Here is an 18,857-nt window from a genome sequence, read left to right on the forward strand (position 1 = left end):
TTTTTTGCGGTACGCGGGCCTCTCACTGCTGTGGCCTCTCCAGTTGCGGAGCACAGGCTCCAGACGCGCAGGCTCAGCGGCCATGGCTCACAGGCCCAGCTGCTCCGCGGCATGTGGGATCTTCCCGGAGCGGGGCACGAACTCGTTTCCCCTGCATCGGCAGGCGGACTCTCAACCCCTGCGCCACCAGGGAAGCCCTAATAGCTTTCTTGATGGTGTAAGCAGAAAGATTTTTATAAGTTCGTTTTTACTACAGTCTCCACTGATCAGATGTTATATAAAAGTGCTGTGTTTCTTAAAATGTGTTTTGTCCCATTAGCAAGCGTAACAAACATGAGGATCACCTGGGGAATTGCTGGAATCAGATTCCTGGGTCCTGATGCCAGGAAGTCCAATTAAGAGGGTGGTGGTGTCTAGAGTTGGTTTGGAATGGAGTCTTTACTCCCATTATCCACATCAGCTTTCTGATATCTCCCCAAATAAAACAGTAATAATTAATTAAAAATACAAATCTTACATGCACTTTGAATATGGAACGTTAGAAAAATTTTCTATTAAAATGAAGCCAATCTATTCAAAAAAGAGTGTGCACACTATGCAAACTCAGCTTAAAGACCATTTTTCGAGGTTCATCCCTCCCTTGCCCTCATCTTCTAATCAGGTCCCTGACCACTTGCCCCTCGAATGTAGAAATTCTAGAGCAGCAGCTATACACAGGTCTGGTGTGGGACCCAAATATCCACATTTTTAAAAAGCACTCCAGGTAATACTGAGGCAGAACCTGTTATTCATTCTAACATTTTATCAGTTCCAAGGCAGCCACCTGCTAAGCATGAAGTGATGAAAAACACAGTTGCAGTTTAGTCTATGAAAATAAGATTTTTTAAACTGAATTGAATAGCAGCTCCACCCCTACCTCCCCCACCTCCAGTAGGTAAGAGCATAGTACTAATGGTGCCAAACCACAGGAGAAATGCCATAGGATCAACCACTGCACTAACAACCCATCACCGCTAGAGGAAAAAGAAATGCATGCTTGTGTCCTTGACCTGAGCGGTGTACCATCTATACATGTATTGAAAGGCAAGTAGGGAATTCCCTGGTGGTCCAGTGGTTAAGACCCCACGCTTCCAATAAGGGGGGTATGGGTTCGATCCCTGGTCAGGGAACTGAGATCCTACATGCCGTGTGGCACAGCCAAAAAAAAAAAAAAAAAAAAAAAAAAAAAAAAAAAGGCAAGGAGAAATGCCATAGGATCAACCACTGCACTAACAACCCATCACCGCTAGAGGAAAAAGAAATGCATGCTTGTGTCCTTGACCTGAGCGGTGTACCATCTATACATGTATTGAAAGGCAAGTAGGGAATTCCCTGGTGGTCCAGTGGTTAAGACCCCACGCTTCCAATAAGGGGGGTATGGGTTCGATCCCTGGTCAGGGAACTGAGATCCTACATGCCGTGTGGCACAGCAAAAAAAAAAAAAAAAAAAAAAACAAAGAAAGAAAAGGCAAGTAATTTATATATTCTATATGTATATAGAAGAGACAGGTTATTTATTACACAAGGAATACACTGAAATACAGAAGCCACCTGGACCATATTAAAAAGACACAGGTTTCTCAATATAGATATTTGTACAGACAGAGCTAATGTAATGCCTCACCTCCACCACCACCTTCATGAGCGCCTCTGGTGGCTGGTCCCGAAATCCTTCATTCTATATATTCTCGACCACATACTCGACTGAGGTATCTGTGGGCTGCCCCATCAGGCCATTCTTTCCTTCTGTCCAACAGTATATCCACTGAGGGCAGCCCACAGCTGTCTGTTGTCCAATATACCTGTCCTTCTGGAGGAATCCTGTGGTCTGGAATTCTTCCCTTCTGGCCTGCACTAGTCCCTGGACCTTACTCCTTCACTAAGGAGCGATCTACCCACCTTCCACAGGGTGATCTACCCACCTTCCACAGGGTGTCTTGGTTATTCTGAATGATTCTCTGCTTTGGCTTCAGGAAAGTATTACTGCCCTTCTCATTCTACCACCGTGCTGTGGCCAGCCCTGAAACCCAGCCAAGCTTCTGCTTCTCAGAGGCTGGCTCTGCTCCTTATAGCTTGGCCAAGGGACTCAGAATCAGGACATTGCCAAGAACTTAAGTATCACTTTGGTCCAGAAAATCTATACTTCTGGAGTTTGACTCCTGCCTAGTTTAAAGCCCAAAGTCATTAAGTCCCTTGGACGTCTGTATTAGCAGACTCAGGCTCCCATAACTGAATATCATAGGTGGGTGGTTTAAACAACAGAAATTTATTTTCTCACAGTTCTTGAGGCTGGAAAGTCCAAGATCAAGGTTCCGGCAAGGTTTGGTTTGTGTTGAGGACTCTTTTCCTGGCTTAGAGATGTGGCCACCTTCTTGCTAAGTCCTCACATGGCCTTTCCTCTGAGTTCAAACAGGGTGAGAGTGAGCTCACTGGAGTCTCTTCTTATAAGGACACCAATCCTATTGAATCAGGGCCCCTCCCTTATGACCTTATTTAACCTTAATTACTTCCTTAGAGGCCTCATGTCCACATACACTCACACAGGGGGCTAGGGCTTCAACATATGAACTTGGGGAGGGACACAGCTATTCAGTTCACAGATACAAACACTTACATTTTCCTATTTCTCCTTAGAAAATACTCAGGAATTTGTTCTTGGTTTCAAACTACTATATTGTTAAATAAATCATTGCTAATAACATAAAAATATGTGTTGATTAATTAGATGGGATATCTACCCTTCTTAATATGGCCGATACATTTAAACCAAGAATCATCCAAATCTTTTTTCTGACCTTCTTACAATGTCACATTCAGCAGTTTGATGTTAATTCAGGTTTATCCTCAGGAACTTTAGATATATTGATAAACCCTTCAATAAACAATTTAAATGAACACTCAATAAAAATGGCAATTTCACAAACAAATTTTACTACCTGAAACTCTAAATCATAAGAAATTTGGAAATAAAAAATAATTATGAAACAAGATTTATATTTTATACTCTTCAATTTTCACGTTTTGAAATAAGTATCTATTATAAAATTATACAAAATGAAAACAAACATATGCACTTCAGGAATTTATTCCCTAACAATTCTTACCAATAAGAATGCTAAATACTAATAGAGTTTGAAAGGATAATACATTAACAAAGTAATAATTTGAAATGCAGAGATGACTGTCAAATTTATGTCTCCTTATTCCTGATCTCCAGCAAGCCATCAATTCTCCTCTTTAAGGGTAACAAATAGTTTGTTGTATATCTTTCCAGTGATTTCTCTATGCACTTGAAAGCATATGTATGTTTCTTTCAAATTACTTCAGTTAGTTTATGCATGTTTAAATATATCTGTCACATACATATATGTGTGCATGTTTATATTTATTAAATATAAATATAAACATGCACACATATATGTATGTAACACTGTTCTGCACCTTGCTTTTTTCACTAGATGCTTGGAGCTATTCATTCTGCTTAAGGGTACATGGAATTCTACTCTGTGAGTGCATGATAATTTATTTTATCTGTCCACAACTTGAACATCCTTACTGACAGATATTCAGGTTGTTTTCAATCTTTAGCAATGGACAGTCTTATACATTAGTTCACACCCATGTGAGTGTACCTACTGGGTACATTTTTAGAAGTAGAAATGACGGTTATATATTTTATATTTTAATAGATTATAACTAAGAGACTACATTTTTCTCCATACCCTAGAAAAATTATTGCTTTATAAAACTTGCTTTTTAAAAATCTTTATAAATCACAAGTAGAAATAATATCTCATTGCTGTTTTAATTTGCATTTCTCTTATTAGGAGTATGATTATACATTGTTCCATATATTTAGTAGCCACTTATGTTTCCTTTTTTTTTTTAAATAAATTTTTTTTTACTATAAATAGGTTTAGATTCAGAGAAAAGTTGCAAAGATAGTGCAGAGTCTTTCCATATATCCCACACTTGGTTTCTCATACTATTAACACTTTACATTAGTATGTCATTAGTATGACCATATCTTGGTCAAAACTAATGAAATGATGTTGATACATAATTATTACCTGCATTATTAAGTAACCTTATTCAGATTTCCCTAACTTTTACATAACGTCCTTTTTATACTCCAGGATCCCATCCAGGACTTCACATCATATTTATTTATCAGGTCTCCAGAGGCTCCTCTTGGCTGTGACAGTTTCTCAGACTTTTCTTGTTTGATGACCTTGACAGTTTCAAGGAGCACTGGTTGGGTATTTGGTAGTAAGGTGTGGTTTTCTCTGATTTCTTTCAAGAATTTCTCTTTGCCTTTGTTTTTTTTGCAGTTTGAAACTGGTATGTCCAGTTGTCCTTTTTGCCTGGTTGGTGTTCTCTGAGCTTTCTGGTTTGGTGTCCGTCATTAATTCTGGAAAGTTCTTGGCCATAATTATTTCAAATATATCTTCCGCTCTGTTCTTCTTTTCTCTCTGCTGATATTCCAGTTATGTGTATGTTACATCTTTTATTATTATCCCATAGTTCTTGGGTGTTCTATTTTTGTTTCCATTCTTTTTTCTCTTTGTGTTTCAATTTTAGAAGTTTCTCAGCCTTTAGTGTGCCTGTGTCTTTGAGCTGTGACCTTCACAAATATTTCTCTAATGGAATAGTTTTTTTTCTCTCTGCCACCCACTAAAAACAGTAAACTCTGCTTACAAGAATGTACTGGTATAAAGTTCTGGGAAAAAGCTGTCTTTTGAAGGCATTTTGGAGGAAACTGATGTTATCTAAAGAGATTACCATTTAAAAAGAATAACAGGAGAAAAAAAATTATTCAGAGCTGAGTTCAATGACTAAAATTCATAAATAGTATGGCAAATCTTTTGCTATGTATGTTTAGTTACCACAATTTTTAAAAAATTAAAAGACGTTTCACTTTTATCACTTATACAGTTTTGGTTTATTTTTATTTATTTATTTATTTGCAAAATCTAATTGTTCCAAATTCTTTTACTCTTTCTATTTTCCTGGAGTAATCTAAAAGTACTATTGATTTTTCTCTACAAGCTGTTAACTAAAAGATGCTTATTTTTTAAAGGAGCTGTGGAAATTGATAATAAAACAATTAAAAAGGTTTTCCCCCCCCATTTTCTTTGCCTTCAGCAGAAACCTCTCATTTGAACAATAATTCCAGCAGATAAAATGAAAATCTCTCTGTAGCCTTCAGGCTAGTCAGATCAACAAGGTAATCTAAATCCACCATAATCCTATTAGAAACAGCCAACAAGGGACTTCCCTGGTGGCGCAGCGTTAAGAACCCACCTGGTCTGGAAAGATCCCACATGCTGTGAAGCAACTAAACCCGGGCGCCACAACTACTGAGCCTGCCCTCTAGAGCCCGTGAGCCACAACTACTGAAGCCCGCACGCCTAGAACCCGTGCTCCACAACAAGAGAAGCCACCGCAATGAGAAGACCGTGCACCGCAGCGAAGAGTAGCCCCCGCTCGCCGCAGCTAGAGAAAGCCCGCGCGCAGCAACGAAGACCAAATGCAGCCATAAATAAATAAATAAATAAATTTGTTTATAAAAATAAAAAAAATTAAAAAAGAAATAGCCAACAAAATATTTATTTAGACCTATTCTTTTTAATAATATGTCTCAGCTCCAGAGCTGTATCAGTTGAAGTCAGAACACAATTTTGAGTTGCTTCCGTATTATACCTACTAGTTTTCTGTGATGTATTAAAAAAAAAAAATAGGGAAGGATCCTGATAATAAATGTTAGCATTGACATAACAGGTGCACATAAAGAAATCCAACTCCTAATCCAAAGGCAAAACATCACATATAAATTTAACTAAACAAATATTTCATTTTTCCTTTAGGATTGGGTCTTCAATACATTTTCAAGTTGAATTATTAGCAATTGTCCTTAGTCTATGAAAGGCAACCTAGAGGCACCAGGGGAACGTCCATCCCCATCCCCATCATTTTACCCATAACTAACTTTATGCTTTGATGACTTGTCCTTAAAGTTCTTGTTCTACAAAGGGTAGAATAAGAAGCATAAAGATATGCATGACCTGCTGATTATAATAATGCCTGTTACCCAGTTATGACCCATAATATCACAATTAGAGAAACATTTCAAGATTCTTCTGCCATGTGTTAACAAAATTGCTAAACTTTGTAAGACTTTCAGATACAGTCACAGCATTGGGAGGCCTTTAGAGGAGATTCTGCAGTGAATATATCTGCAGTGACAGATATACCCATGCTGAGAAAGAGGATATCCCAGGTCATCTAAACAGTCTTATACCTCCCAGTCATGAATGGATGAGCCAGACTTTAAAAGGCGATAATGAAGAATTAAGTCCCTAAACACCCCCTGAGCTATGGATCATGCCATCAAAGGAAACAACAGACAAACTAACAAGCAAGCACAGCTTTACAGAAAATGTATTTTGAAAAGGAATAAATGAGAAAAAAAATACATATAAAAAAGGAGAGTAATAATAATATATGCTGTTTTATAGCATTTTCTATGAAATAGGTATTAATAACACATATTACTTCGTTAACTCTTGACAAAAATCCGTATGAACTAGGAACTTTCATTATGCTATTTTACAGATTGGGAAACTGAGGTGGGAGAGATTAAGTAATTTACTGAAGATCACAATAGCTACTATGACTGGTGTTACTGATGAAGACCCACATTCTGATTCAAGAGTCTACTTATCTTAATCTAGATACCAGCCTGCTTCTCAAAGAAAATGAATTTCATTTGCTGGCTTCTGTAGGAATAGAACTCTTTTGAACTTATTCCTGAAATGTCTAGAGTCCAAAGTCAATCCTGCCTCACTTGGTATCTTTCTCCCCTTTCCAGGATTGGACAATGTTAGAACAGTTGCTGTACTTTGTTACTTTACTAGCGTCACCTAGACTCCTTTTGTTTTCAATTGGGTGATGTATTTGAGCATCTATGTAATACTGTTATTTATCTGAATTACTGATGCAGTGACTAGGAAAGGAGGAAAGCTAAGTATTCGCGAATGTTTCAAACAAAGCCTGGATCCACAAAAGGCTAAACGGTGCTTTCCAGAGGAGTGATCGGTAGACTACTCTGTGGTTGTGACGGTGATGGAAGGGGCTGAGCCTGGAGAATCTGCTTTTTACCCAGACTCTCATTTTGATGGATCAGCATTCCCCCAGTCCTGTCACTAATCATGACTTATCCACCGTGTACCAATGATCCTCTCTTTTTTGTTTTTCTATAATTGTCCTCCTTTCTACCCACATTTCTGCCTCTGCTATTTTTTCATATTGACTCAAGTCTATTTCCTGGGTGGCCCCTCTCTGGGTCTCTTGTTGCTCTAATCTCCAGCTACACTTCACCCCCAATCCCAAGGACCCAGTGCTGATGAAATATGACATGTCGCTACACAGGAGAAATAAAAGGGCTTGTGGAATACACAATTCATAAAGCCACAGGGAAATATAGTAATGCTGGTGAATCTCCTGAATCTACTGTGGGACACTAGACAGTTTGGGGGAGTAAATTATCAAGGAGGACAGGTGAGGTGAACTTTTAGGAGGTATATCCAGAGAATCACTCAGACACAGCAAAGCAGACATCACATAACTTAACTTTCTCTCCAGGAATCTTTGAGACTTGAGTTTGTTACTTTAAATTAGTGAACCAAATTGGAATGGATTTACTTTTGTCCAGCATCTATCCCTTCAGTACTTCCCTTCATGTATCAGATCTCCAGATACATATAATAATATAATGATAATAATAATACAAAATAATTCCATTTACCTTTTCACTAGATTCAGAAGGTTAATGGAGGCAATCAAGTTCTGTTATATGAGGTTATATACTTGAAAGACAGTGGGGTTGGTATTTATAAATCATTCATCATGAGTAATAACTAACTCTCTTCTGCTGTTAAAAAGCCTTTTATAACTGTTATTAATCACGTACCTCGAAAAAGCGTGAAATATTATTTGGGACCACAATTAAAATATTGCTATTTGAAAGCAAAAATAAAAATGAAGCTGGAAGATTTGGTAATATACTTCCTCAAAACCCAATCAAAATAATATACAGTATTTTTTTAACCTCTTTTATTGGCGACTTAAGGGGGGGGGGTGGAACAAGTGATTATTGACAAGATATAGGAAATTAGTCTAAATTTGAATTTAAGATACCATAGCTCAAAGAGTAACTTTTTTTTTCCCTTGAGAGGAGTACTAGTAGACTAGGAGGCATGGGAAGAAAGGAGACACAGTTGTTCCTCAGTCTCTAGGACACACCCCCTACCCCCATACCAAAATCCCTGGATGCTCAAATCCCTTATATAACATGGTGTAGTATTTGCACATAACCTACACATATCCTCCCACATACTTTAAATTAACTCTAGGTTGTATAATACTTAATACAATGTAAATGATATGTAAATAGTTGTGAATACAATGTAAATACTATGTAGAGTTGCCAGCTCACAGCAAATTCAAGTTTTGTTTCTTGGAAGTTTCCAAAAATGTTTTTTTTCAAATATTTTTAATCTGCAGTTGGTTGAATCCCTGGACATGGTACCCATGGATATGGAGGGCCAACTGTATATATTTACTTTTGTATGTTTGACCTTTTTTAGTGCCATGTATTAATTTTTCAGATATTAAACATTGATTACTTAGTGAACATTTTACATTTTATTAGTTTTCATGGGGCAAACAAAATAAAATAGAACTAAAATTGACATCTTATAGAGTGCTGTATGTCAATTATATCAAACTGGAAAAAGAAAAGATGTGTGTGAAGTAGGCTTCTCAATAAAACTTTTCATATCCTGACAAAAAAATCTAAATCTTCAACTAGAAATTCACGTAGAAAGGAAAGGAGGGCAAATCCTTCACATAACCAAGGTTAAGTAATACCTGTTCATTATTATCCTTTTAATTCATGTCATCTTCGATTCCTAATCTCATGTGAAACTTGCTTGCAATTCCACACACTATTTTAATTTTGAATCAGCATCTGTCTACATACTTAAAATTTGAGGGCCAGAATTATCTGGATAATGTCAACTTTTCTCTCTCCCATTATAACAGGCATCATTTACCACCCTCTCCCGCCTCCCATTTTCCTCTCATCTTAGTTATATGTAGTGCCCCTGATGGACTCATGAGAAAAATATTATTACTAGTGATGGTTGCAAGAATTAAAAAATCAAATCGCCACACATAAATCTACTTTTTGAAGCTTTTAAAAGATCACTTTAGCAGCCTAAAATTTAAAAAGAATCGAAGTATTCCTATGGAAAGGTAATAAAAGGCAGTGTGATATGCAAACAACACAACTTAGTGGTACATTTAACGTAAGTATCTGTACAAAATGCATGGAGGACTAGTTTTTTAATGCCTGGAATATTTGTATTCTGACGTATTTTTTAAATAGAAAGATGAAAGAATGCTTTCAGATTCTGCTGCCAGTGAACCAAAAAATAAGATGGTATTTCCAATTCATTGGAATTGGAAATACATTATTTGTATGGATGACTGAAGCTTTTGAAAATTAAAATGCTTAATAAGCAAAGATTCATTTTTGCAGTTTATAAATAAATGACCGGATATTTGATTTTTATTTACATTTTAACTAGAAACTTAATTTTACTCACAATGAAATATATATGTATATATATTATACATACACACACAATGATGGGTCACAGTAAATTATGCATATATCTATTTTTAAACTACTCTCTGTTTTGAAATGGTATTGATGCTAGCAATAACACAAGACATTGTCTAAGTTCATTTTAGTCAAAATTAGTGTCTATGTGGAGAGAGAGAGATTTTAAGGAGGCATGGGAAATGCAGAAGCGGTGAGGTAGGAATGAAGGGAATTGTGATTTAAAATATGCGCTTTAACATTTCACTTTCTTTATCTTAAATCCAACATAGAAACAGGTTCAAGAGGAATTTGCAGACACATTCAAAGAGAACTGACAGTCAATAGAATATCTCTGTTCATTTCAGTTTCATAGAAACCAATGTGTTCCTACTTAAAAATCTCAGTCCCTGGTCTATTTGCAATGGCCTTCAGTCAACTTTATTTAATCTGACTTCTGGCTTCCATTTTTCTTCCAAGCCTTTCATGGTTAATACCTTTTTCAAGATTTGAAAGATGATGAACATTTGTCAGGTAGGTTTATCTGCTTATAACACCTAGTTAATCAGAAGAGATCTGTTGAAAATCTATGATTCAGAAGTCCTCTTCCAAGCTGTTCTTAGCTTTACTCACCTGTGTCCTAATGAATCCTTTTGGCTGAAAACCTTTGCAAACACAATGATCAGACAACTCAAATGATGTGCCCTTCACTGGCTTCAGGCACTATAATCTATGTAGAAGTATTGAAAACCTTGCTTCTTTCTTTGACTTTAACTGCCTAACCTTACCCTGTCCTCCACTGCCAGATTAGGCCAGATCTGTTATTTACTCAAAGAAACCCAATACTTACTGGATATCATCCAAGTGTCTGAAGTTCAAAGTATTTTACATCACTCTTCCCATCTCCCCTTCACTAGACTCTTACCCTGAGTCTCGATTCAAGATAAACAGATTTACTTGACAGACCTCCAAATATGCTCAGTATGGGCTCAGCACTGTCACTTAGCTCAGCATCCCCTTGTCTAGAATGTCCCTTCCCTCTTCACCTCTTTTCAACCTGCTTCTTTGCCTGCTAAAATTCCACCATCCTTTAAGGCCAACATCAAATGTTAGCTCTTTCACAAACCTGTTCTTGATTCACCCAATAAGAATGATCTCCTCTTGGAGCAACTTTCTGCTCCTCCAATACTCACAGTCAACCTTGTCTTATTGCTTAGTCATATACTCCTTCCTCTTAGATTCTAAGCTCCTGGAGGAACAACAGTTTATTCTTCTCTGTACAAACCAAAGTATCATGTACTATGTCTTTCATACAGTAGGGGCTCAACCAATACTGACTGAATAAATAAACAATGGAAGTGTAGACAAGCTATTTATTTAGCTGAAAACTTTTACAGGAGATTCTGGTTCCATTTTGGAGAAACCCAGGTCAATGTCTAAATTATCTCAGTTGTGCCTCTCTAAACAGGGTATAGATTTACATATGCAAGTGCCATACTAGCATTTCTTAAGCAAAAAATAAAAAAGGTTTCTTTACATCAGTGTCTTCTTCAAAGAAGACAGAGATCATTCAAGACACCAGATTTTTCACTTACTTTGAGGATCTTTTCAAAGAAAAATGGTACTTTGAAGCAGTAAACATGATATAGCCATCCATCTGTTTGGGTTTTTTCCTACCAACTCAGCTAAGGGAAATCCTACTTCATATTGGCTGAATCACTGACAAGACTTTAAACATAAAACGATTTGAGAAACAGAAAATGCAAAGCTGCCCATATTTTCACCACTGTGTGTACAGATTTTGAACAAATGTGATTAATAATTCACTTTTAAAAATTCAGTGGAACACCGGTAACCTAAGTGTCAGAAAACATGCCTAATATTCATATTATAAGATAACCATGCTCATATCATACTTTAAAGATGTGAGTGGATGTGAGGTAATCCACGGCTTATGGGACAATCTTTCAATTTACCTTTCTTCTTTCCATTCAGTCTTTCAACACATTAATTAAAATGTCTATTAAATGCCTGGCACTCTACTAGCACAAAAATACATGGTGAGCTCATAAAGACATGGTCCTTGTGTAAATTTTACTTATATATAGTCCTTTTTTTACACAAAATGTAATAGTTTCTGAACTGAAGCCATTGATTTTCCCTAAAACCAGCTCTTCTGCTTAGAGTTGTAAATTTTGCTAATAGCATCATTTCTCTCCTTTCATTTGAAGCCTCAGAATCAGCAAGGCCCTCAATATTTGTCACACAAACTACTGCAATATTCTTCCTATTATGTGTACTAACTTCAGTTTTTTATACTTTAAAGCATTACAAAATATCTTGGTTCAGCTGCTTACATTTATTACTTATCTAATTAAGGACTATTGACTCAAATTGACTCTTGAGGCAGTTATAAAATTGTCCCAAACTACTTTTCACATCTTAATATTTTTTGTAAAGCTACACCCAGCTTCATTCAAACTCAATTATTTACTTTCTCAAACATATTCCACCAATTTCCTCTTCTGTATAGTATTTATTCAAGATATTCTTCCCTGTGACCTACTCTTCCTTCCCTACATAATCACAGAAATTATAACTTCCTTCAAGAAATATCTTAAATAATAATTTCTCTATAGTCTTAGAGGATTCTCACAGATGTTTACAAATATCTGCAAATAAGATGTTTTCAAAATACAAATGTCATCATTTGTATTTTCTAAGGAACTTCCACATTCTGCTTCACTTTGTCTAATAGGCTACACAATCCTAAGGCAGAGGTAGCTTTAGTTACCAGTGTTCAGAGATGGTACTCAAAACTTTTATTTGCTTATTGGTATTTCTGATTACAAATCTTCTTCTGAATCCTACATATCTTCTAAGTCTTATACTGAAATATGGTAATAGCGACGAACATGGTTCCCATACCAAGCAGACGACCAATAATAAAACCCAGTGAAGGAACTGGACTCTGATCTGTGGTGCTTTAGGTTTGGGCCATCCACAGACTTTTCATCATATCTATGGATTTCTTTTAACTTGCTTCTTTACTTACTCTTCCATTTTTATGTTTTCCTCTCATTCTTCTACTTTCTCTATCACTCCATGTTAGGCAAGCAGCGGTATTCTCCGGCATTTTGCTTATTTCTGCTAGTAGCAATAAAGGATTAAATTTTTCTCACTCCTGGGATATACTATAAAAAATGATAATTGCCTTTCTAGGCTATCGCTAATCTCTAAACTAACCTCCAAAGTTTGTGGAGAAAAATAAAATGAAGAGAATTCAAACTGAATTTCAGTGTTGATTTTTTAAACTCAAATGAGTTGTCAGTCAACTTAGGTGGCATTAAAGGGGGGAAAAAAAACCAACCAAATAACTAAAGTTAATACAATGTGGTTTTGAATGTGAATGTATATATTGATATATAAATAAATTTATATCAATCAACTATATAAATTAAAAGAAAATGAAAATACTTCCATAGCTTTCTTAAGCACCTTTTCTTTCTAAGCTCTGTTCGCTTTCATGCAGTGAAAGCATGGAAATCATTTTCCACATTATCAAAAATGAAAGAAAACTTGGAAAGAAAGCAGAGATGAATCTAAGCTGAAAATTATTATAACTACATTTTTTTCTGCAGAAAAGTTTTCCCAATAGCTATATTCTTTCTTAGGTTTTATTTATGCCCATGACTTTGTGATACAATGGTTTTCCCAATAAATTTCCCTTCGGAAATATGGAGTAAATTAAAAATAGTAACTGTAGTGAAACTGTAGATAATTTAGAGTGAATGGGTAGAAAACCACTTACCCCCAGTTGCCACAGTGATTTCACGTAGGAAATGGCCATAAAATGGAAAATCGAAGGACAGATTCACTCTCTGCAAGGAACAACAACCAGAAAAGAAAATCAATAATGTGCATAATAGTAAATGTAAAATGAAGAGCCTTCTACCTAAAAAAAATGATGCTTCTGCTTTGCACCACTATTATTGTAGTTGACTATTAGAACCTGAATCTTGGATGGAAAGAAAGATTTTTTTCCCCTGGTAATTAAATGTTTAAAGTATGTGAAAAGAATAAAGTTGTGCTGTTGTGGTCTGTTGATCTGTTCTTCAGTTACAAAGGGAATCTAGAAGTTTCAACTCTGAATCAAGCTATTCTCTTTAACATCACCACTGCCTCTCAGTTGTCCACTACAAAGTAGGTCAGCCATCACGATAATCTTAGGGTTCTTTTTAGTTTGATTAATCTTTTCCAAAATAGTAGACCATGTTATCTGTCAAGTTTCACTGAATTTAAAAATATATATATTTATTTTACAAAATTATATATTCAATTTATCTTCTGTACATCCCAGAACAAAAGGCAATTTTACGGAACAAGATATTTTGCACCTACAGATCTAGACCTGCAGATATTTTTATTTTTAAGATATGATAAACTCCCCAGATTCAGTATACAGATGACTCCTAAACAACAAGGGTTTGAACTGCGTTGGCCAGTTCCACTTATGAGGCATTTTTTTCCCAATAAATATAGTATCTGTGTTTTCATTTTACAGATCTTTAAATTATCGAAGTGTTGAGAAAACTTTGATTAGAGATCACAATATATGAAATCAAAAGAACTAGGGTTTGAGTTCTGATTCTATCCAGCCCTTGGGTGAGTCATTTGTCAATTTCCTTATTTTTGAGCAGAGATACCAGTGTGTGGATTTTCAAATGTGCGGGGACTGGCAGCCCTAACCCCCAGTGTTGTTCAAGGGTCAACCGTTTTACGTCCACTTTTAAAAGCACAGAATCAAAGAATAAAAAATTCTGGTTACTAGAAAGCTACTTTTACTTTGTAGAGAGGAAAACTGGAGAGACTTAGAAAGAAAGTTCATAAATTTTGCCCCTCGTTTTTCTAAAAAGGGATCTGAAGCTTTGGATATATATATTTATAATATATCTTTATATAGATAGATAGTAAGATAAAAACAAGACACAACAAAGCAAAACAAAGAAAAAGAAACCCTAGATTTTGTGTATGTTTGAAATGATATGAACCAGATATATTATTATTAGGCAAGAAACAAGAAAAACAGGGAGCTATAACAAAGGTAGTCAGCTGAAATAAAAGGATCCATAGGGAAATTAATTGGCTGATTTACAGCCTAATAGCATGTACAAACCACCTATAGTAAAAGGTTATTATGTTAAAATTCAACAATTTCTATATCATATCTCTCCCAATATACAAATTTAAAAAAATAGAGAATTATATATAGCTAGATTAAATTTAGCTCTTCCCAATTGTACAAATGATTGCTTTTTTATATCCATCAGAGATTTCTAATGACTTATTTGGCATGATATTAATAATTCAAAATTTACAGTGACTTTCAATTAGGTTTTATTTCTTTCCTTTTTAATGAAAGCTGCATCTTCAGAAAGGGTTTATCTTCATTTTTATTTTATGCTGACTAATGGGAACAACAAAATCTATTTTCACTGCACTAACTGAAATGAGTGGTTACTAATAACCGTAACAAAAGCTTCAGTGGCAAAATCATATATCGCAAAGAAAAGGTCAGACATAATTTTATAAAGGCACTTGCTGTAGTACACTGTTCTCCATCATTCTAATTTATTTCCACCCTCATGTGCAAATTGGTAAAATTTACAGCCCTTTGGCATTCTCACTTCCAGAATAAGAGTTTGGTTTAATCATCTATCACTAACATATCAAAGATGAACCAGAGGAATATGACAATTTCTCAGCCACAACAAATGTATAAATATTTTAGAATAAAATTGAGATAAACAAATATATAAGTTAAAGACTGTTTTTGAGAAGTAAATAAGTTCTCAAGGAAAAATTGCTGATATATTATCTTGAAGCACAACATCAATGTTTGAAATGTTTCCCTGTTTAAATGACCAGATACCTTAGTTATTACCATGGCCTGCTTCACACTAATAATGGCAATGACAATTTAGAAAGGTGTTACCTTCTCAATAGTTGTGAAATCTACCCATTTCTCTCCAGGTACTACTGACACCCTTCCCCAAGTATAGATCACTTTTTTTTTTTTTTGCGGTACGCGGGCCTCTCACTGCTTTGGCCTCTCCCGTTGCGGAGCACAGGCTCCGGACGCGCAGGCTCAGCGGCCATGGCTTCCCGGACCCAGCCGCTCCACAGCACGTGGGATCCTCCCAGACCGGGGCACGAACCCTAGTACCCTGCTTCGGCAGGCGGAGCCCCAACTACTGCGCCACCAGGGAAGCCCAGCATAGATCACTTTTATCGTAATAACTTGCTCACAGGTGTCTTGGCTCCATTTTCCCTGGAATTCATTCTCCATACTATCTAGCATATCACCCCCCCACTTCAGATCATTCAATCTAGAATCCCACTGACCCTGGAATCATGCCAAAATAGTGAAAACAAGTTCTAAGACCCACCACTAACTGGTCTCTCCTAACTTAAGATTCTCCCTTCATATTTTCTGCTCAGGCCAGCCTTCTAGAATAACTTTTAGTTCCTTGAAACTGCCTCCCTTAACCCTGGGCTCTGGTACTTCAATATGATGTCTCTTCTGACTGTAATGGTCTCTCAACCTTGGTTGGTCATGGCTACCATGTTCTTTAAGCCTTGGCTTAGTTTGGTTGGTACTCCAAACCTGACATAAGGACTTGGAGCAGATAATTTGTTTGGAAGGTGATCCTAGGAAGCATTTGCTAAAGGAAGTGGGAAAAGTGAGACAAGGAAAAGAGAAAAACTAGTAACAGTTATTGGATGTGTTACCACTATAGCCAGGTCTCCCCTTGGAGATCTTCTGAGAAAAAGTGGGGGCAAAAATATGTCTCAGAATCATCTCATTGGAGGTTAGGAGGCTGGGCTACTTATCCATCAACTCCTATCTCCTGTCGATCAAAGGTGCTCCTGTGGGCAGATGAATCCCCCCTTCCCCAGGATTACCCTTGCTTACCCTCAGGCAGAAAGAAGAGCCACAGCACTTGATCTGAGGAGTTGCTAGTATATTAGAAGATGCCTCCCACAGCTTCAAGTGAACTCAGGAGGCAGAAGGGATATGGGGCAAAGCGTCAAGAGGGACCGCGAAGTGTCACATCCTCAGAGTGCTACCGTGACTTCTTAGCCCAAGTTAGACTTCCTACTACTGTATCTCACCTAGCATTCTCTCTATATACATGCACACGTGAAACAACTGCATGGGGTTCAGATTTTAACTGCTTCAAAGTGAAACTCAGCATCAGGGTGGTTAAGAATGGCCCAAGTGGGAAACCAAAATTTAAACCCAGATTTGAAAGACAACAAAGGCAATGCTCTTAATTACTGAGCTATTGAAAATAAAGTGATAAGAAGTGTCACACTTAAAGGGAAATTTCTGAAAATTATCATCCCTCCTTAAAACACATACAAACACAGACACACACTCAAACACACACACACACACACACACACACACAAACTACTGAAACATAAACAAAAATCATTAAGCACTAGAATTTCATGAAGGGCTTTAAGCTAACTTATTATATATTCAGTATAATTACCCTCTGGGTAATTGGATCATTATTTTATCTCAGTATGGTATATAAAACAGGCATGGGGGGGAGCTAAAGGAAAGTTTTATTTGTTCATTCATTCATTCATGCAGTCAGAAATCATTTATTCAACACCTTATATGTACCAGGCACTTAATCAGGGTCTGAGCATCATACAGTAAGTCCCACCCAGTTTCTTCCTTCAAGGAGGTCAGAAGATGGTGCAGGAGAGCAACACGGAAGGATAAACAAGTAGGACCAGGCAGGGTCAGAGTAAGGACCCAGAGAGAACACCTAACCCAGAGGAGATGGCACTGAAACTCTTTAAAAGGAATCACCAGAAGCTAGCCAGATGAGACCTGAAGGCAGGGGAGTGGAAGGGATTGTGAAAATATATGTAGAAAGTAAAACTGGAAGGATCGTGATTAATTGTACATAAAAGCTGGGAGCGGGGAAGAGCTGTCTAGAACGTAGGACAGGTTTCTAGCTGGGTGACTGGTGGACCATAATCCACCAACTGCAATGATGAATATAGGAAGAGCTATTTTGGTGTGAGAAGGCGTGCTGTGTCACTAATTAATTACATATCCTTTAACTATACAATTAAAAAAAAAAACCCAAATTGTAAATGCCACAAAGGACCCTTCTGAAGTCAAAAAGGCTAACAGAACCCTGGACATTGTCACAAAAAGCCACCGTAAACAAAAAAAGAAACGTAATCTTGAAATTTATTTGACTTAATTGATGTACACGACAGAAATGGTGAACATTTTCCTATCTTGGATCTCATCCCATAAGAAATATCTAATGTAAAAGGAAGAAGCGTTTCAGAAAATTGTCATGTGAAGACACAATAAATTAATTAACAGGGCGAAATATACAATGAAAACTCAGAAGTGAAATTTTAACAAGGATGTGTGGCATAAATAAAATCAATTGATTTTGCTAATCCCTTACACTCTGCAGAAAGCTATTTGAAAGGAGGGGTATCATAATTTTGAGAAGAAATTTATGAAGCATGCTTTGAAAAGTTTGCAGAAGTATATAGATAGGTTCTAGGTGGTCTGTTGCAAATTTATGGCAGGTACAGCCATGTATGACTGTGACTTTTAAAACCACATCATGCTCCCTTACAGCATGCCCCGCGGAATCACTGCTGGGAACAGACTATCAGAGGCAATTGGGGCCATTCTCAGAGATCTCTAAGTATGTCCCCACCTCTTACTGCCTCTTTTACATATTTTTCTTATGCCTATCGCCATCCGGCTTCTGACTAATTATTAAGATCTCTGTTAATTCTTTCTTAATAACACAAGAATTATAAACCTATGTAAACACTATTCCAGGTTTACTTGTTTGCCTATTTCTCAGTGGTATTACAAAGATAAATTAATTAGTCATTGCTTGTAAGACCTTGAAGACAGAAACTATTAGGTTAAGAATCTGCAGTGGGCACATTTGTAATCCTAAAAGCCATTTAAAAAGTCATTAATAAAAACTGCCTTTTGTTTTAAGACAGCTTCTTATTTACAGTAATAAGGTTATACTTTTCTGGTTTCCCCCAGCCTTGATTTCATCTTTATAAGGTATAGTCTTGA

The 18,857-nt window shown here is 36.6% G+C and overlaps 1 protein-coding gene across 3 annotated transcripts in view; it reads right to left on the reverse strand.

Moving 5' to 3' along the window:
- PLXDC2 (plexin domain containing 2) overlaps positions 1-18,857 on the reverse strand; it is a 413,295-nt gene that overhangs the window by 180,543 nt on the left and 213,895 nt on the right. For all 3 annotated transcript variants that reach the window (XM_007447295.1, XM_007447296.1, XM_007447297.1), the window contains one exon: positions 13,518-13,587. In XM_007447295.1, the coding sequence (XP_007447357.1) occupies positions 13,518-13,587 (70 nt within the window). The remainder of the gene's footprint in view (positions 1-13,517; positions 13,588-18,857) is intronic.

This window comes from Lipotes vexillifer, unplaced genomic scaffold, assembly GCF_000442215.2.
Source record: "Lipotes vexillifer unplaced genomic scaffold, Lipotes_vexillifer_v1.1 scaffold297, whole genome shotgun sequence".
In the NCBI taxonomy this organism is placed as follows: Eukaryota; Metazoa; Chordata; class Mammalia; order Artiodactyla; family Lipotidae; genus Lipotes; species Lipotes vexillifer.